At 43.3% G+C, this 20,384-nt stretch overlaps 1 protein-coding gene across 1 annotated transcript in view; it reads left to right on the top strand.

Moving 5' to 3' along the window:
- Positions 1–19,356, top strand: part of LOC143173101 (katanin p60 ATPase-containing subunit A-like 2) — a 32,459-nt gene extending 13,103 nt beyond the window's left edge. The window contains exons 8-16 of the mRNA XM_076363123.1: positions 83–160; positions 2,847–2,945; positions 3,473–3,536; positions 4,834–4,952; positions 7,056–7,147; positions 9,041–9,151; positions 17,291–17,453; positions 18,473–18,575; positions 18,909–19,356. Coding sequence (XP_076219238.1) covers positions 83–160; positions 2,847–2,945; positions 3,473–3,536; positions 4,834–4,952; positions 7,056–7,147; positions 9,041–9,151; positions 17,291–17,453; positions 18,473–18,575; positions 18,909–19,048 — 969 coding nt within the window. The 3' untranslated portion in view covers positions 19,049–19,356. The remainder of the gene's footprint in view (positions 1–82; positions 161–2,846; positions 2,946–3,472; positions 3,537–4,833; positions 4,953–7,055; positions 7,148–9,040; positions 9,152–17,290; positions 17,454–18,472; positions 18,576–18,908) is intronic.
- The last annotated feature ends 1,028 nt before the right edge of the window (positions 19,357–20,384 follow it).

The raw sequence follows: 20,384 nt of genomic DNA, 5'->3' as shown, positions 1-20,384 counted from the left end.
ATCAGCTTTTTTGAAACTATTTCATAGTTCGCTGTTTAAAAATAATTAAAGTCTGACAAGAACTTATGTTTGTCTTTTTTAGGAACGATTATTGAAACCCCTTAGTGCTTTTATTGGCATGACTGGAGAGATGAGAGAACTTGCAACGGTTGTAAGCAAAGTAAGATCGGATCTCCATTTCAGTTGTATAGAGATCTTGGTTATCTTTGTCATCTGAGAATGCCTCTTGTTTCTTTTGACTATCACTGATAGTGCTTATTCTTGAATGTGCAAGCTATTCTTCTTATCATGTGACTCCCAACAAGTCATTTCTTCACATGTAAAGATGTTTCTTTCTGATACACAATGGGAGGAAGTAATTAAGACCGTTCCTTTCTAGTGGGGAGCATGTAATCTAATCATGCTGTACCCATGAGACTGTCATAGCTTTTCCCTTTGTTCTTATTGCTACAGAAAATGTACAATACCTCACTGAAAAGAGAGATTTAAATATATTAGCTAATACCAACTATTACCTAACGTATTATCTAACTGTGATCAATTGTGATGTCCCCATCCCTGGAGGTATTTAAAAGACGTGTAGATGAGGCACTTAGGGACATGGTTTAGTGGGCATGGTGGTGTTGGGTCGACGGTTGGACTCGATGATCTTAGAGGTCTTTTCCAACCTCAATGATTCTATGATTCTATGAAATGGTGGGAAAAAACCTTGATTCAACTCCATGGGTGCAGTTTCCATTCAAGGCATTGGGCTGTATTCGGGGTGGATGGTGTGCCAGTATCGCAGCAATATCCTGATTCTGAGTGTATCTACTAGATACCAAAATTATTAAACCCTGATAGTCCCGCATTGTTTATGATACTGGTCCTCTGCCTTGCTTTGCGCTGCCTGCATGATCTGGACTCCTTGTCTTTTCTCGCTTGGCGCAGTTGAGAGATGCTATTACCGTAGGCTCCGCAAGCAGTGCCCTTCCCTCATCCCAGCACGGGACCTGCGTGCGCAGCATCAATAATACACTGTATCCCAGGGCAGACTGGGGATTCTCCCAGGACGGGCGGTTTAGCACCTGGCGGGAATCCCAGCATCGTCAGCACCATTTCATTTCGCTCGTGAGTCGAGGTGCAGTCTAGCAAATGGGCCCTGGGCTACTGGGGATCAGTGGCTACGAAGCAGGTAAATGCTTTGCATGCATCGCCTCCCAAACCCTGCTAGGCACTTGTCCAAAAGGCTTCATAGTATCACAATATTTGATAGCGTTGTGACTCTTTCTGGATATTAGCATCAGAGATGGTATCAGCTGTTGCTCCCACATACTTAAAATCAGCTGTTTAAAAAGCCTGGAAGACTTTTGCTGACTGATTTTTATCGCTGTGTATGGCCCAGATTCTTGGTCTGCAAGTTTTGCATTTGCAGTTTAGTAGAACTGAAGTCTAAGAAATTTCCAACCTGAAAGTAAGAAAATTCTCATTCATTTCAGTTCCTGTCTGGTTTTTAATTTATGGGAAACCTTTAAAATAGTGTTGTTCTTGCTGCTACTTTAGCAAAAAGCAATAGGGTTGCTTTAGCCTTTGTTACAGTATGTTTTTTAAATTGTGCTGGTGTCTTCCTCGTTGCTATGGTAATCAACACTCTCTTAAATCAATAAAAATAAATAGCATGTGGTATCTATTTCACAACACAATCTAATTTAATTTGGAAACAGTTATGGAAGTCTCTACTTAGTATTATAAATCTGATTCATCTTAATTTGCTGTTAATAGAAAGGGAAAGTGTAATCTGCTCTATATAAATATTTTTTCTAATGGTATTGAATCAAATTTTCCCCTCGGATATAAGCACATAATTTTTCTTCAGTCTCTGGGGACTGTCTGTTTTTATTGGAGAGCAGAATTTATCCCAAGTATTTGTACTGAGGGTATGATATTTTCTGCAGAACAATTAGTCTCTGGAACGCAAAGCCACAAAATATTACTAAGGCAAATGGAAAGATTCATAGAACATTTGGAAAGTTTGATGAATTAAATGAAATTAATTTAGTGAGTGCTTCAGGGCATACACTAATTACCGACTATCTTTTGATAGATGCTTAGGGGAAAATTTTCCTCCTGTTACAGAGCTTCTTGCACCCTTTCTTGCAGCATATAAAGTCTTGCATAGTGTGGAGTAAACAGCAATTTTTCACTGTTACTTATAACGTAAGTAATAACATAAGCAATAGGTGCAGCCATAAAGTTACTGAGCATCAAGTTTAAAACAAACAAAAGTATTTTCACGTTGCACATGATTAAACTGTCGAAGTCGTTACTACAGAATAAGCGTGTTCAAAAAAGAAGTAAGAGAAATTCACTGCAGAATGAATGTCAAAGGGTGTTTGAACTCAAAGACTAAGATGTAATTTTAATTATCGAAGTCCTTCGGTTGCAGATTTTGGTGGATGTAAATATGAACCAACATGTCACTCCTATTGCTCATACTTTTTTTAAACATCCAACACTTGCCGGCATCAGAGACAAAATATGAGGCTTGGCGAACCTTCATATCATGATAGCTCTTCATATGTCAGCTGATTCCAACTAACAGGAAACAGATCTGCGCAGCGTATGCATCTGGCAGTGTACGTGCTCTTAGGGAAACTAGGGGCAAGGCACCATGTAGCAGTTCTGTAGAAATGATTGCTGTGTATGCTTTCCTCTTGTAGCTGCCTGGTACGTAGGGTGAAATAATACCGTTTGTATCACTTAATGGCACTATTGCTTTTTAACCGAGTTGATTTACTTTGCCAGAGGTGAGCATCCTAGTGCAGAAGAACTTCAGTTTTGCTAACGGGCTGCAATGTATGTTGCAGGACATTTACCTCCATAATCCAAACGTGAAGTGGGATGATATTATTGGACTGGATGCAGCTAAAAGGCTAGTCAAGGAAGCAGTTGTTTATCCCATAAGGGTAAGGCGCTAAATAGTTTTGAGAAAACCAGGGTTGAGTTCGTTAGCATTTTCCTTGTCATAACAGTGGTGTTTTAGAGTTCTCACTCTTTCTGTGCTTTTGTAGGCAGTTCGTGTTAGAACTATTCCTGTTCCTGTTTCATCTGACAATGGCATATGCATTCTCCTATAGGAAAATGGCCTTTCACTATTAAAATTATAAGTGTTGTGTCCTATTCTTTGGCGCCTTTGGCAATGTGAGAGGTGCTGGATTTGGCCTATATTAATTCAGTGGAAAATGACTTCTAGAAGAGAATATCAAACCAATTGCCTTTGAAGAATTCACTTAATTTCAAATGGTAAATACAGTATTCTTCTCGGTACTCAGATCATATATGTTGTATTGTTTTGGAGGGTTTTGCCCCCTCTCTCCGAATTTCTTAGGTTTCCCGAATGTGTTGGGAGCAGTGGGGCTAGGGGTTAGAATCCCTTGCATTTTGTTATACATGATACATTTTTAATCCCTGAATTACTTTTTGGTTGCCACAGTACCCCCAGCTGTTTACTGGCATTCTGTCTCCTTGGAAAGGATTATTGCTCTACGGACCACCAGGTATGAAGAGCTTTATACCATATCCATTTGTTTATCACTACTTCTGTTTTTGTCCCACAGATAAATCATTGATGCTAATTAGATCAAATGTGTTAATAAAGAACATGTTCTATAGTGTGACATAAAAGGAGACGATGGTGGATGATTACATCCGTCTCTCACAGTCAAACCTGTCCATTTGCCTTTCTCACAACCCTTGACTATTTCTACACCTGAATCTTCCAAAAGCCAGTACTTAGACTAACCATTCAGAGCAGTGAGAACTCACGTTATATCTGTTTTCACTCAGCTTGGGCCATGTAAATCAAGTTTGGCTTGACCTGATCTTACAAAATGTGAATAAATCTGGCATGGACTCATCTTCTTAAGGAAAACGTCCTTTCTTCTGCATTTGGGGGGTTCTTCTGAAATGGGGTGGAAGCTTTGCCCTGTGCTGTGCTCGCCGGGTGTTTTCCATGTCAGCACAGCTTCACTGCTCCCTCTGCTCCACCTTGACACAAGCGCTACCACCATGAGTGTGGCTGGGAGGGGACAGAGGGCACAAGTACCACCTGAGTCAGGTTGCAAAGGCTGTCGCTGCAGTAAACTCCATTGGTTCCTGTGAATGTTTAGATGTACTTGCCACAGAAGGCATCTTGACCTGTAGTCACCTGTAGCGTGTAGTACTTCAGAATTTGGGGAATGCATTTGCAGTGCTCTATTACCTGAGTTTCTCCAGACAATCCTGGAAGGGCCACAAAATGATCAGAGGGCTGGAGCACCTCTGCTATGAGGAAAGGCTGAGAGAGTTGGGGTTGTTCAGCCTGGAGAAGAGAAGGCTTTGGGGAGACCTTATTGCAGCCTATCAGTACTTAAAGGGGGCTTATAAGAAAGATGGGGACAGACTTTTTAGCAGGGCCTGTTGCGACAGGACAAGGGGGAATGGCTTTAAACTAAAGGGGGGCAGATTCAGACTAGATCTAAGGAAGAAATGTTTTACGCTGAGGGTGGTGAAGCACTGGCACAGGTTGCCCAGAGAGGTCGTGGATGCCCCATCCCTGGAAACATTCCAGGTCAGGTTGGATGGGGCTCTGAGCGACCTGATCTAGTTGAAGATGTCCCTGCTCGTTGCAGGGGGGTGGGACTAGATGGCCTTTAGAGGTCCCTTCCAACCCAAACCATTCTGTGATTCTGTGATTCTACGACTTTTTTCTATTTTAGTGTTTTTATCTGAGTGATAGTAGGATGAGGGGAATTATTCAAACATTTTCATTGTATTTCTTTAGAGAGTGAATTTCTTCAACACTGTTGTTTGTAGGTACTGGAAAAACTTTGCTTGCTAAGGCTGTTGCCACAGAATGCAACACAACCTTTTTCAACATATCAGCATCCACCATTGTCAGCAAATGGAGGGGTGATTCAGAAAAACTGGTCCGGGTAAGAATTATTATCTTATTCATTATACTTAAACAAACACCAGGTTCCCACTTAAAGAACTGGAGTTTAACACAGAACTGGAAAGTGAGTATTCCTCTGATACTCATCATCTTTCCTGTCTTGGACAAAACGTGTGACTCTGTTCCTATCTAGTTCTTAAAATGGCAATAACATCACTTCTGCAGAAGTGGATGGATTCTGGCTGTGGAATTTTAGTTCTGTAATGCAAGATGAAGCAAATGTCCTGAAGGCAGCAAAGATTTTTGACTCACTGAATAAGAGACAGAGTTCCTAACTAAAAGAGTGTTTGCTTACTGACCCCTTCAAAGCGCTTCATGTCCTTTCTGTGAGGATTGGCTCCTAGGGTCCCTACAAAATGTTATTTAGATTCTCAAATTTGCTACTATTCTTAGTCTTCAGGGCACAGAATTGGCAAAGAATTCCCTTGTCACAAAGATCTTATTAGTCAAACACAGATGTAATGTTTTAAGGAAGGTAGTTTGATGGTAAATGGGTAAATGTATTTTTGCATATAGACTAGCAAGTAGCATGCATGTGGTACAGAAAAATTCAGGGATTCAGGTGTAGCATCCTTGCCCTAAGATGCCCATCTTAATCTCTCCGTAATATCCACCATTTCAGTGTAAGAAATCCACAAGCTCTTAGCCTTCCTTTATGCTCATCTCTTGGGCTACACTTCGGATAGATACAGAGCTCTTGAAAATGAATAATTGTAACAGATTGCACTCGGCAAATGGCATTACAAGCATTGTTAATCTCTCTTGAAATTTAGGCAATGTCTGCGACATAATTATTCTTCCTGTGTCCTTTGTCCTTTAAAATGGCACATTTTTCTTCTGACATTCACCTCCTATGTTATTGATCCTCTTGACATCTGTCTCAGTAGCTTCCTAGAAGTTTCCCTTCTGGCAGGAGTAGGGATGGGACTGTCTGTTTTTTGACACCATCCTCCAAAAGGTTTCTGTGAACATGCTGCAGCATTTGCCACGATATTGAATTTGTGGCATTTTACCCTTCATTGAGTTTTTGGCAGAATCCAGAAATGGATTGTGGATCAGGACAGCTCTAAGAAAAGTATTGTGTGAATTTATATCCTAAAATCACATGAGGCTGCTGCAGGAGTTTTCTGAAGTTGTGTGAAGTATATGTGGGTGTTGTGGTCACTTGGAGGCATGTCCACTCATCCTGTTTCCCTCAGTTCTCAGCTGTATCGGTGTGATTTTATATTCTAGATTTGTAGTAAAATTGCAGACTGGTCATGGACTACTTGTGACTCTGGGCAAATAATTTCAACCCTGTGCTTCATATCCAAAGTGTAGAAAATAATATATATCTTTTTAAATTCATTTTTTTAAGTGTTCAGATTAAAAAGTGCTGGATTAATACATATTGTTAGTGGTATTTATTTAAAAACTCAAAGAACACTTCACTGAAGAAGAACTGACAATATGTTCTTACCGCTAATATAAGCCTCTCCACGTTTACAGAAAAATAGGCGAAACTTCTTTCTCCAAAGGGCAGACCCGGATTTTTTGTGTCAGCTTAATATTCCATTTTTTAATCTTGATTGTTCAAGCAGTTTCTGTTTGTTTTCACCAGGAAAACCAAAAGAACTGCTTGATTCTTATCAAGAGAATCAGTCCATTTTCTTTCATTATGGTTCAGCTGATTTTTTTTTTTCTTTTTTCTCAAATCCTTATTTAAAAAACTACAAATGGAGCAACAACGAAAGACGGATGTTTAATCTCTGATATCAGTTTAGGAGTTCCCAGAATCCTCTGATGGATCATTTTCTTCTATCCCATTATTCACAGGGTACTCCGATAGGATTTAGCCAGCAAGATTTACATATAAAGACAGGATTACAAGCCTGTGTTCTTTATATCTTCTTTACAAACCTTTCAGAATTTGAGAGGATTCAGGGACCCTCAGCCTAGCCAGAGCTTTCTCCCAGCAGGTATCCCTTTTTGTCCTAGAAGTTAGGAACGTGGCTACTGTTACTTATCTTCTGTGCCTGTGGCCCTTAATGCCTTTTTGTGTTAGTTTATCCTTTCTTTCACATTTACTCTTCTCTCTAAACAGGTGTTATTTGAACTTGCCCGGTACCATGCTCCTTCCACAATTTTCTTGGATGAGCTGGAGTCAGTCATGAGTCAAAGAGGCACTGCTTCTGGGTAACTGATGAGACCGCTTCCTATGGCTTTAGGAGAATATTTGTCCCCCCTTGACTGCATGTTTTCAATAGTGCGTGTGTGTTCAGGTGCTGACTGATGTTTAATCATAGAGTGTACCTCTTAGAAACAAACCTTAGCTGAACTAAAGCCTGAGGCTACTCTATAAACTTCAACAGGAGCACGAGTGGCCCCCTGAAAGACTTGTCTTTGTAATTACAAGACGTTGTAATTACTTCACATGATAATGGTAATTTTCTTGACTTTTTATTAAGCAATTTTTCTTTTGTTCCGTTGTCAACTTCAGGAGCCTCGTAGTGTGTAATTGTCAGAATGCCTATCAGCTCTGACAGTACCGCTTCATGGAAGCCTTGCATGCGCTGTGGGGATTCAAAGAGCGCGATGTAGTGGTGGTTTCATTCGCAGTAGATGAGATCAGTAGAGAAGCGAGCGTGAAAGCCAGGTTGTGTGAAGATTAGCAAGGGACTGTGGGTCCAGCAAGACTGGGAGAAGGAGGGAGGTGCAAGAGTGTACAACTGCTGGTGCTCAATGTTAAAATAAGGGATTTGAAGTGGAAATAAAGGCAGTGGGGGCGAAACAACAGATGACTTGTTAGAGGCGAGTAAGAAGCAGCTGATTTTGTGACACTTTGGACAGGCTTAGTCGTAGCAGGGTAAGATGGAGTGGACACGGTGGAACGGGATTTTCATTCATGGGAGAAATTTTGGTGGCGTTGTCAGGACTTCCAGATGCAGGAATGGGAGGATGTTATTCTTGTCACCCATGGTGTAGACAGTTTATAGTTGAAAACAGATTGAAAAGGTTAGGGATGGGGAAGAAGCAGGAAAAATATAAAAACATTGTTATAACCATTAGGGGCCCATTACAGTGGATTTTATGTACTGTAAATTATATGCTCACAAAGATTTATAAATAGAATATGCCATATTGTAAAGATACAACTTGTAATAATTGTCAGTTAATAGCTATAATTATGGGCCAAATTTTGCTTTCCTATATAGTTTTAAAAGCTCTCATTAACATCACTGAATTACGTATTTTGATAAGGATTTTTATCTAAGATTATGTAGTTATTTTTACATATCCCTGTTAAATATTGACTTGGCACCGATGTGTGGATGCGTTTGCAGAAATATGCCATTAAACCTGAATTGTAGCTCTTACCATCTAAGGCCCTGATGTTTTCTCTGGGTTTGATCCAGGAGTTTCCAAGAACTCCACATCTGGGACCAAGAGTTCGCGTTGGTTTCCTGCAAAATTGGTTACCTGGATCAGGGCCAGGATTCTTAGCACTTTGCTTAAGTTCCCCTCCTCTTTTTGAGGAAGGATCCTTTCTGTGTGGTCTCTGCCCCATTTTTAAATTCATTTCAATACGGCGTATTTTTCTGTTTGCTTTTGATAGAACATTTTGCAAAATACTGAATTCAGCGGTAGGTGTATCTTCTTGTGGCCACTTAACATTCACTCACAGAAAAATGCCAGTAGTTGCCCTGCGTGGGTAGGTGCGTTAGTTATTTCATGGCAACTATCGCATTATAAAAATTCTCTTATATAGATCAATCAATCAAAGCCTTAGCTGTTTTCCAGTAAACGTCAATGTTGCGCGGAGATTAATATGAAGAAAAAAAAAAATAAATGTTTTCTTTGGATTCAGTAATAGTGAATTCCCCTCACTTTAATGCACTGAAAAGAGTCCATTTAAGTAACCATTAGAAAGCTTGATTTTAATGCTTAGATGTTAGCTAATGGAGCTTAATCATGCTTTGAACTGGGGCAAAACTGTGACAAGGGCTCAGTTGCTGTGAATGACACTGTATAAATAAAGATGATTACTTTAATGCACTGAGCAAATAATATTTCTCTGAATCTTGGTAGTGGTGAACATGAAGGAAGTCGGCGGATGAAAACAGAATTACTGGTGCAGATGGATGGCTTGGCCCGATCTGATGATCTTGTATTTGTTTTAGCAGCTTCCAATCTGCCATGGTAAGAGATCCAGAGAGTACATTTTGAATACATTTGCATGAGCTTCTAAGCACAGATAAAGATTTTATTTAGACTTTTGCAGAAAAAGCCTTGGTATTTGGTTAAAGCATTTAAAGATTAATTTGGAGCTTTTACTTTTAAACTCTACAGTTCTTGCTATTTGTGCCACATGAGAATAATCCATAATAAAGTCAACATATGCTGGTGCTACCAGCTGCTAATATTTAAAATGGAGTATTTGACTTCATAGGCAAGTTATTTACTATGTTTAAGCTAAGAAGGGTTTCAGCCTGGAACTGTAAGGTGCTTAAAACATCTAGTGCTTAGAGGGATACTCCATAAATAGGAATGTTGGATTTTATTGGTATCAAACGTGACTTTTAAAAGTCGAGGGACAAAATTCTTCAGTTTCTTTAACATAATTTAGAACAGAAGAATAAACGGTTTAAGATTGGGACTAGGGCGCTTCATCATGTTGGTTCTCAAAATGGGCAGGACATGTATCGAGAACAAGGCAGACGGGAGAGGGTGAGGTAGGGAGGTAACGTTTGTGGTGTAACGACTGCGGATGCTCGGGGGGGTCCAACAGACAGCAGAAAATGGCCAGCTCACGTGCTCTCCTTGAGTAGCGTCTCCCGTGGCCACTGTCAGAGCCAGCATGTTGATCTGGCTTGATCATTCACCTGAACTAGTGTAGTATATCTTTTTCTTTCATACAAAACATTATCAAATGGTTGCAAATGGTACATGGGGAAAACAACGGCTGCTGGTTAAGCACAGCTATTTTTAACAGTCTGATTTGTAGCTCACTAATCATTTCCCAGAGTAGGAGCCAACACCTGTACAGGGAATCGAAGCACGTTGATGACGGGCTTGTTTTCGTAGGTCTGGAACTAGTCTGTGGATTTCTGCCTGCCCTGAGATTCCCCCTGTCCCTGGGCTACCAATCCATGAAATCTTCAGTGGGAGAACATCTTTCCCAACAGAGAAATCTGGGCGTTGGAAGCAGAGAGGGGAACCTCAGCAAAGTAAACTGTGGAAATTATCTGTTTGGTGAGGGACAGTCTTGGAGGCAGATGTCTGCAAAAAAGATGAGTTAGGCATAAGAAGGGGTTTTTTCCATGCTTCCTCCTCTCTCTGAAGTGTACATGAAGCAGAGAAATACAAGGTGTCTGCTGCGGGCAGACTGAACGTTTTGCAATTTGTTGATCATCACAGCACTGAGGTTTTTCTCGGTATCTGTGTCCCTAAAGGCGTGCAGACCTAAGTGGGCCTAATCACCTCTCGCACGTAGAGGTGGTCAAGCTAGGAGTCTGAAAAGGAGAAGGCAGCAGTCCTGTTTCCAGGGAACTTCAAACCATGGTCTGGGAAACGTTTGGTGGAGCCCAATGGCAGGTGTTCCCGGGAATGACCTTGCGTGAGCCGCAGCTCTGCAGCATTTCAAGTGGCAATACTTGAAATGTGACTGAAAGGCGCATTGTTCATTGATGTGACGGTGTGAGAGCTGCAGAGCAGGGCATCCAAAACTGGCCGGGAGCAAGTGAGGGCTCTGCACCCACAAAACCACAGGCTTCATTCGGATTGTTTTTCATGGTTAGTGATTTTTGGCTGATTCTCATGAGGTTGCCACAGGGAGACGTGTTGGAAAAGCCTCTCCGTGTGACCGGAGGGCTCTGGGCTGTGATCAGCAGGCTGTTGCTGGCCGTAGGGAGTGTCTGAGTCTGAGTGTCTGAGTGTCTGTGTAACCACAGCTGCTTGCTTTTGAGTACTTACAAAAAAGCATCAACTCCCAGTGCGTATTTTATTTTGTATAATGTACATATGCACTTCTCGGTCATGACACACCACCTAACGTTCCCTCACAAAGTTTGTGGTAATGCTTCATTCCTTTCCTCAGCTGATCCCCTTTTTGGCAGGCCTGGTTGAAAGGCCAAGGGAGCAGGCAAAGAGAATTAAACAACAGAAGTGATGTCGGTGCCTCAGAACAGAGGCCCAAAAGTAATATTTTCAATCACTCCCATGGGGCCTGTAAGCCTGGCCCATTTCAAAACACGTTGGTGCTGAGAAGCCTGAGTCCTTCAGAGACGCAGAAGGATGTGGGTCCCCAAGTCTCCATGGCTCTGTGGACGGCTCTGCCGTACAGTATTTCCTGCATAAGGAACAAAGGGGTGGTTTTACCCCAGCCCGTCATCTTTCGTGAACTTTGTGGGCAGTGTTCGCATCACGTAATTTTGGCACCTAAGGTAGGAGGCAAGTTTCCCCTGCTATGAGACAGTCGACAGCAAAACAACAGATGCAGCAATTCAGAGCAATTGAGAGACCCACCGGCGTCAGTGCTGTTTAACATCTTCATCAGTGACTTGGACGATGGGACAGAGCGCGCCCTCAGCAAGTTTGCAGATGGTACGAGATGGGGAGGAGTAGTTGATAGACCGGAGGGTTGTGCTGCCGTTCAGAGGGACCTCGGGGCAGGCTGGAGGAATGAGCCCACAGGAATCCCATGAAAGCTCAAGTGCGGGTGGTCAAACACTGGCACAGGTTGCTCAGGGAGGTTGTGGAGTCTCCATCCTTGGAGATGCTCAAAACCTGACTGGATGCGGCCCTGAGCAACCTGCTCCGGCTGACCCGGATTTGAGCAGGGGGTTGGGCTAAATGATCTTCAAGAGATGCCTTCCAATCTCAGCCATTCTGTGACGCTGTAAATCAAAGCAGGGGCCTAATTAGGTACCGTGAGAATAATTCAAAGTATTTCTCTCTTCTGAATGTAGGAAAGCCTAAGGGGAGTGGTCTTCTAAGTTAGGCATAGAGGCACAGCTGCTGCATAGAAACAAGCGGTGTGTCGCCCTTCACTATCCCTCATGAAAATTAGACAAAATAAATACCTAAGAAGTCACTTGAGAATTACAGGGTTCTTCTTCTGGAGTTTCTGTCCATCGTGGGAAGAGATCCAGTCCACCACCTCCTACAAGCCTGTCTTTCCCTCTACATTTTCTTTCCTACTGCAAAACCTTATGTTTCCCATACAGTCAAGGAAGGATGCTTCCGAGAGCCACCAGGCAGACATCTTACCTGCTGAAATTCAGGTGCCAAGAAGGCGACATATACAGGTTTTCACCTGCCTCTCCCTATGGCCTGCCCAGGGCTTTCAGGCTCTTTAACTAAGAGAATGGCTGTGTCGGCACCTCAAATTTATGTGGAAATGAGATGTACGAGTTAGGCTGGTTCCTACCCTGGACCGTTAGCGTGAGTACAAAGCCATCACTGGCTTTTATAGCCATAACAGCGGAGTCTGTGTGTTGGTTTGGGGGATTTAGGCCTTGGACAAACTCATGAATTCAAATCAGTACAAAGACCACCTTTCCGTGGTCTCTCAAATTATCCTGTGAGTAGCTAAGCTTCACATGTAATGCTGCAGCATGGCAGTATTAAAAAAGATCAGATGTCTTTAGAGGATCCGTGTCTTTCTACTCTTGCACACTGGTTTGAAAGGAAAAATTGGGTATTTGAAACCCACTGAGGAAGAGTTCAGAGATAGCAGCTGGTCTGAAGGTCACCGTGTGGCTGGTGCTGGATCTAGGGATCTTGGAGATGTGTTAACGTAAGCGCGAGGCTGACCTCTCTCTGCTTCTGTGGAAAGAGATTCCTGCGTGTGTCTTGTTACCATGTCTGCCTTACGCATATGATAAACTCCTTCTGGAAAGTGATGCAAAAATTACAGAATACAGTTTTGAGTGTTTTACACATTTCATTTTGGATCATTTTGCAATTCTGAAGTGCTAATATCTGCAAAATTGCTTCTTTGAAACATCAAAAATAACACAGCTTTTTTTTAAGGTAGATCCAAAATGACAAGATTTCTATTTTGGGGGAACTGTTCCCACAGCAAGCTGGCAATCTGTGTTGGTACGAGGGTGGCAGCTGGGACGTTGTGAGAAGCCAGCTCTCGCTTTTGAAAGTTTTGTACCCGCGAGCTTAGAATTTCCTTTTGGACTTTCTCAACATTGCTCGTGGGCAGGTTGGATTTTGCCCTCTCTTAAGCAAATCCAACCTATGAGTGTAATGACTAGGTTGTCTGGCAGACCTGTGCCTACCGCAGAGAATATGCTTTTAAGATGTGGGTGAGTGTATGCTTAGAAAGGGGGATGGAAAGCTAGTGAAAGCCATGAGCATCTTCTTACGTCGTCATTGAGGCTCACAGCCTCGAGGAATTTGGGAGCGTTTGCTTCCAGAGAGGTCGGTGGGGTTTGAACCCCCTTTAAGATCTCAACTATATGTTTACAGATTATATTTATGTGTATTAGGCAACATTCAGTCCTACTGGAAGACCCCAGACTTCAGCTGCATAGGGATATTTCATGACAAAGTTTCAAAATACCTCAGACTACAGTCCGAGGTTGTGGCTTCACAGCACAGCCCTTTGTTCTTGCAAACATTTGGGATTAAGCTGGATTTCAAGAGATTTGTTTAACTCGGATATTTATTGATCATGAAAAAAATTAGTACCAAGCTGCTTTTAGATGAATGAAAAGAAGCCTAAACAAAGCTCTTTACGCTCTCCCAAGCTGCACTGCAGCTATTGATCTTCCTCTTCAGCCAGTGCTTGCTGCCCAGCCTCGCTTCCTGCTACTCATCAGCGAGGCACTTTCTATTGACAAATTACCTGTTGAAATGATTCAACGTAATTAAATAAAATAAAGGCCTCGTTACTGAAGAAATAAAGTGACCCCCTAACCACGTAGTGAATGTTTCCTAATGTATTAGTGCATTTAATTCGACTTCCATTGCAGTGCTGCTTTCTTCTCCCTCCCCAACCTCGGGGTGGGTGAAGCTTTGGTGCAGGCTGATAGACTCTTCCCTTCTGGCCAAGCCGAGTCCTGTCAGAGCCATGAGCGCATGGCCAAGATGAGTTCAAGAAGAGGTGGGTTGCGAAATCCAAATCAGATCTGGGATTACCCCGCAGTGAGCCCTTTCCTTCACTCTCAGCAGCGCACGGTGTGTACGGTGGAGGAGAGCGAGGAAGGAAAACGGAGGAGGACGGTGTGGGGAAGCCCTAAGAGGAGCAGGAGAAGATGTAGAGTGAGAACAAGCCCTCAGCTTGTGGGGGGTCTGCCCGGGCCGTCTGCACAGGAGGATGGGAGGTGGGAAGGATGAGAAGCTCACTCGTTCTTGGTGCCTTTTCCTCCAGAGCACTGCAGTGACGATTGCCCTGGGCAGGGATTAATTATGGACCGGTCAGCCCTTGTTGCTGTTTCTGGGTTCACCCCTGGAGCTGTTGAGGTCTCTTAATTTCTGCCTAAAATGCATTTGTTACTCTTCTCCCTTCTGGAAATGAAAATGGGAGTTTTGTCTTGTTTATCTTCATGAAATTTGGGAGTGATAACATGGCATGATGCCTCCTGATGTCAACCTGGGGGAGCTCCGAAAAGTCACCCGCTTTCATAGGTCCCGTACAGCTTTGTGTATCTTTTCATGAGCATTTCTTAACACTTTTATTGGCTATTACTTCAGAGGATATTTTGGTTGGCTCAGTGCTTATTATTCTGTTCTGGTTCATGTCACTTAACCTTGCATTTGATCGCTAACAAAACAATTCGGCAAGCAACCTAAACACTTAACAAAAATATTATGTCTTCATTTTCCTCTTTAACCAACAAGCAGGGTCACTGTAACCTTTCTGGATAAACAGAGCAACTTCTGTGTGTCAGGGGACGTATTTACAGAACATGGCTAGGGAGCTCATGAAACTGTGATCTTGGGGGACACCCCAGGAGTGCTCTGAAGCAGGAGGAGTGGTGGAAAACGTCATCGTTTAGAGGATTTGTAGGGTATTTGCAGAGACTCTGGCTGTGATTGTCCTTTGCCTGCAAGGGCGGTTTAGAGTACTTGCATGGGTGCTTCTAAAACCCTGAGAACTTTTACTCTGTTTACGCGGAGGATGGTAATATGGGTAAATAACAGCCAAGGGGTTGGTCAGCCAGAGAGTAATTATTTCCTGCCAAGCAAAACAATTTTCAGGAGAAGTTGAGCTGAAAAATACATTTGGAAGGAGAGCGGGGACTAAAATGGTTCTTTGTCTGGTCTGGGTGGGACCCTGTGCGAGAGGCGTTGCACTGAATGTTGGACAGCATCTTGAACAGCCTAAAAATATCAATAATAATGTCAATATACCAACAGCCACTGATTAGCAAACTCTGGTATTTACTTCTGAGGCCTTGATTAGAAGTACTGGGATGGATCTGAGTGAATTCCTGTTGTCCTCCGAGTTCCTATTGATCTGGTTTATCTAACCTTCGCTTCCATTGCCCCTGGCTCAGCGCACGTGGAACAAGCCTTCCCAATCCGAGAGGTCCTTTCTGGGGAGAGGGACACTTCTGCTCCCGCTGAGCTGAGAGCCAGGCGTGCTGAGGTCTGTGGGAAGTCTAGGCAGGCACCTGGATGGGGATTTGGGAGCCCATTTTTTGTTTTCTTTATCATGTGCTATGCCAGTAGAAAACATTTGCTATTAAAAAATAAGGACAAGTCACCAAAGGTGCCAGAAATAAGCTCTACTGGTGTGCTACAGATCCGTCCTGAGCTGGCTTGGAGTTCCCTGTAAATTAAAGAGGAGTTTCATACAAGAAGCGTTGCTTGAATGTTGACTTTGCTGGCAAAAAGATTTCACCCAGGGACTCAGGAAAGGTAGAGGCAGGTTTATTTAAGTGTACCTACGGTCCCAGATTGCAGGGACAGTCCAACAGCTGGCTCCTCCTGCTCAGCCGACAAGGGTGGAATGGTGCTCAGGGCTCCGGTTTTTCTGTCCGCACAAGACGACACACTGAAGTGTGTTTCCCCTCGATGAGAATTTCTCGGCAGGTATGAGGACTGAATTATATTTTAAACTGAAATAATAAGTCTGTGACTGAATGGGGCCAGTAGAGACAGATCGGTACAGCACTTGGAAGGGTAATAGCTCAGAGCAGCTCCTGGAAGGCACCAGAGACTTATGAGTGAGTAAATATTTTGTAGCAGCTATCTCTTCTTGAAAATTGTATGGGTGACTGGAGTACTTGTACACCGTTCCCACTACACAAGTGACAAGGGATGAACTGGAGTAGGAATTTGTATTCAGTTGTTTGGTTGTGTTACCGTTAGATGCGAACAACTGAAAAGCACTTGGGGAAAAAATAGATGAAAATGAACTGTTTGGCTGCGTGTCTGAGGGGAGCTGGCGTGTCGGGCATACCAGGAGTCCTGACGCTTGACAGAATCAGTGGCACTGGCAAGAAGGACTGTTTCTAGATGGTGATGAAATGCATTGAGAAAGGAACGGAAAGAAACGTTCATTTTTCTTTCAAGCTTCCTTTGTGCATCACAAGCAAGTAAAAATGAAGAGGAGTCCCAATCTTTTCTATTTTACCTTTTTCTTTTTTTTTTTTTTTGTTAGGCAAAACACCTTTATCAGTGTTGATGTTGACAGCATCGTGGGTTTTGGCTCACTGACACATTTATCCAGCCTGTCCATCCTTCACATGATCTTTTTTATAAGGATATTTTCCTTTGTGGCTGTATTGTTTATCATTTGTATTGTTTATCATTTGTATGGCAGGAGCAGTCTCAGATCGATGTCTTGTTCTGCCATAAACATGGCCCTTGCATCTAAGACCTTCAGTCTGTATTTTATACCTACAAAGCATCCCTTACGAAGTAGCAATTAATTAGTCCTGACAGTGCTCCAGACAGACAATTTGTAGTGTCTCCTTAACAGCAAACGGAGAAAGGGAGAGGTTATTGCTGATGAGACATAGAATCATAGAATCATTGAGGTTGGAAAAGACCTCTAAGATCATCGAGTCCAACCGTCGACCCAACACCACCATGTCCACTAAACCATGTCCCTAATGCTGCAGATGAGTATCAGAGCCAGGGAAGATAACTAATACTTCTGATGGTTATTGTTAAGCCTCATTGTCACAAGCCAGCGTATCGCTAAGACGCTGAACAGGAATACACTGGATAATTAATCCTTCCCCCCCAAAAAAAAATTAGGTTGACACAGGTGGGGTTGAAAAATGTCAGTCCCTGCTGCGAGGAGCTTGCTGTCAAAGCCATGTCTCCGCAACGAGACGCGCTGAGACGATTCCTCTCCTCCTTTGCTTGCAGGGAGTTAGATTCTGCCATGCTGCGGCGGTTGGAGAAGAGGATTTTGGTTGACCTCCCAAGTGAAGAGGCACGGCGGGTGATGATCCAGCACTGGCTGCCTCCTCTGAGCAACAGCGGAGGAGTGGAGCTGAGAACGGCTCTGGACTACAGCTTGCTGGGCCAGGTGAGACAGCACCGCAGCAGGGACAGTGCCCACTCGGTGCTTGAGGTCCTTCCGGGTGGGAACCGTAAGCAAGAGTGACATACATCACCCACAGCGGTGGGACTATGTTGCAGCAGAAGCGGTCAGAAGCAGAGGGTTGGGACGGCACCTCTGTATACAGCAACTGCGACATACAGAGCTGGGGGAAGGACCTCAGCTCAGCCGGAGGCTCCAGCCAAAGGGAGAGCAGCGAGGCACGGGGCTGAGCATTTCACAGGCACCTACCTGGCCGTGGAAATCGCTGGTTTCACACTGCTCCACTTGCAAAATGGTGTATTCTGATCCTCTCTGTTGGGCCAAGTTTTCAGCCTTAAATACAGGGAGACTTCCAGCAACAGTATATTTTATGACTCTTCTCACCAGGCTGGGAGCACTTCCAATTCATCGGGGTAATGAAGACTTAATTGTGTAGGGAAGGTTTGTCACAGCTCCACTGCTGCGGGAGAAAAGAGCATTTAGCTGGTGAAGAGATTCACTAGATACCCAGGCTTTCTTCATTTAGCCCTTTGTCACACCCTGAATTCTTTCAAAATATCTTACAGCTTACCCAGTTGGCCCTTTTTACGTCTGTTCACAGAGACAATACTGCTCGGTTTTTGTTTCGTAGATGTTAACGAGGAAATACAGTTATTTTGTTAACAGGGAAGCTGGGAACAGATACAGAAAGATGAGTTTTAAGAGACAGAAAGATGAGTTTTATTTGACTTACAGAAAATCGCCCTTTAGAAAGAAAATGCCCAGTATCTTCCTTGTTCCTACAAGGTACTGTGGGCATTCAAGACAAGAACAAGCAACGTAACGTTGAGGGGAGGGAACACATAAAAATATGTGTGTTTGTGTGTACATATATACACACACATCTATTTCAGACAGGAATAGACTTTACAAATATTATATATAAATATATATGCTTGTAAATGCCATTCCTGTCCGATTTGTAAGCCTGTAAGCTGTAACGTATCGTTCTGATCCCATCACAGGAAACAGACGGGTACTCCGGCTCAGACATAAAACTGGTGTGCAAGGAAGCAGCCATGAGACCAGTGAGGAAAATTTTCGATGCTCTTGAAAATCCTCAGCCAGGTACCGCAGCTCTGAGTAGAGAATCCGATCCGGGAAACGCTGATCTGCTGCTGTAACTCTAGAAATTACAACGTTAACCCCAGCAGGTGGAGCTCTGTTATCTGCCTAGGAAAGTTTTAAACTGTACATTTCTAAAACATGTACCTACGCTAACGCTTCTGAAAATCAGGCCTTTTTTTAAGGCTGTCAGTATCTGTGCTCTGTGCACAAATACAGATTTTTCTTTATCTCACTAGGTTTATTCTGTTGTTTTCGTATATGAAGCGTTGCATTAGGCAGGGACATGAAAGAATGTCTTTTGGTAATAACAGTAATCAATTCTCTTCTCTTTAGGTAACAGTAACTTACCCGTGATCCGATTAGACACGATCACAACAGCAGATTTCCTGGATGTGATCGCCCACACCAAGCCGTCAGCAAAGAATCTAAGCCAGAAGTACACAGCTTGGCAGAGAGAATTTGAGTCGGTTTGAAAAGAAAAACCCCAAAAGATTGAAAACTTCCAAGACTTTTGCTATCCAAAATGGCATCGCCTTGCCTCCGAAGGATCAAATGGCGATGGGGAAGGAAGTGCCGTTGTTTCCAGGGAAGAGGATGCAGTGAGAAATGTCAGGGGGAAATCTTCGCTTTCAAAATTTAATGGGGGGGTGGTTGGTTGGTTATTTTTTGTTAGCCGTTTTCCATGACGATTCACAAAACATTCTTCATGGAAATAGTGTGATGGCAGTTGGTATGTAATGAGGACTCCAGCCTTAATTTTATGTATAAAGACGTAGAGATTGCTTGCTTGTCGGTCTTTATTCGTGACAGTTGTTTACAGGTTTGAGGTAGAAGACCTGGAGCAGAAAGCTTGTTAAGAACAGCTAGATGATTAGTGTAACTCTTCCTTTCTGTGACTCGCTAGAGCATTGCAGTCAGCGTAGCTTTGCCAGCAGAGACCTGCACCCTTTTTAATGAAACGTAAGTCGCTGCTTTCGATGAAATTCGGGACCTTTGCAGTGCCTTGTAAATTTGGTTCGTTTGTCGTCGTTTTCAGCTGAGATCAAAGCCTTGATGTGCCAAATGTGTTACTTTCTAGTTGGTTTGGGCTATTTCCAAGGTGGAAAAGGCAAGGAATTAGAGGAACTTGGAGACATTGTAGAAAATCAGCAGATTTAGGCTTAATCTAACTAGAAACTGGATTGGTGGTTCGCAGCCAGCCGTAAAATGCAAACGGTGAGTCTTTGCAGCGCAGTGGTAAATACTAGCCAAGTTGGAGACTTTTCTGCTTATAACCACGGCCTGGTAACCAGTCAGGACTGCCACCTGTCCTTTAATCTCTTAATTAGAAATTCTAATCAGTCCTGTTTTCAGGCTCTCAGGTCTCACGGCTGCCCCTCTCTTACCCTCCCTCTTGCTTGGCGAGACTGTTATCCTCTTTGCAGCTCTGCCAGGGTTTTCCTTGCATGGGCTTGCGTGCACCTGCCTCTCTAACTACGTACCACGGTCTTGCATGCTTTCCAGCACGCTCCAGGACCTCTGAAGCACTGACAGCCTCTTTTTGTTCTAGCGTCAGTCACGTTGTCAGAAGTCTGTACGGGAAATGTCTTCACAGGATTTCGCTTACAGGTCTCTCACCTCCCGAACCCGACTCTGACTACGGGCCGAAGACCTCTCTTACGTACTCCAAGCAGAAACCAACACGGGTTCAGAATTGTTGGCATGAACACTAGTTGCGTGAATTTATTCAAAGCTGGAGGTTACAGTTTGTGAGGGCACACAAACAGTATCTAAAGACGGGTTTTGTTCCTGGGGGGGTTTATTGTTTCT

Source organism: Aptenodytes patagonicus, chromosome Z (genome assembly GCF_965638725.1).
Source record: "Aptenodytes patagonicus chromosome Z, bAptPat1.pri.cur, whole genome shotgun sequence".
Lineage (NCBI taxonomy): Eukaryota > Metazoa > Chordata > Aves > Sphenisciformes > Spheniscidae > Aptenodytes > Aptenodytes patagonicus.
The sequence above is the reverse complement of the archived record's forward strand: the minus strand, read 5'-3'. Positions and strand labels throughout refer to the sequence as shown.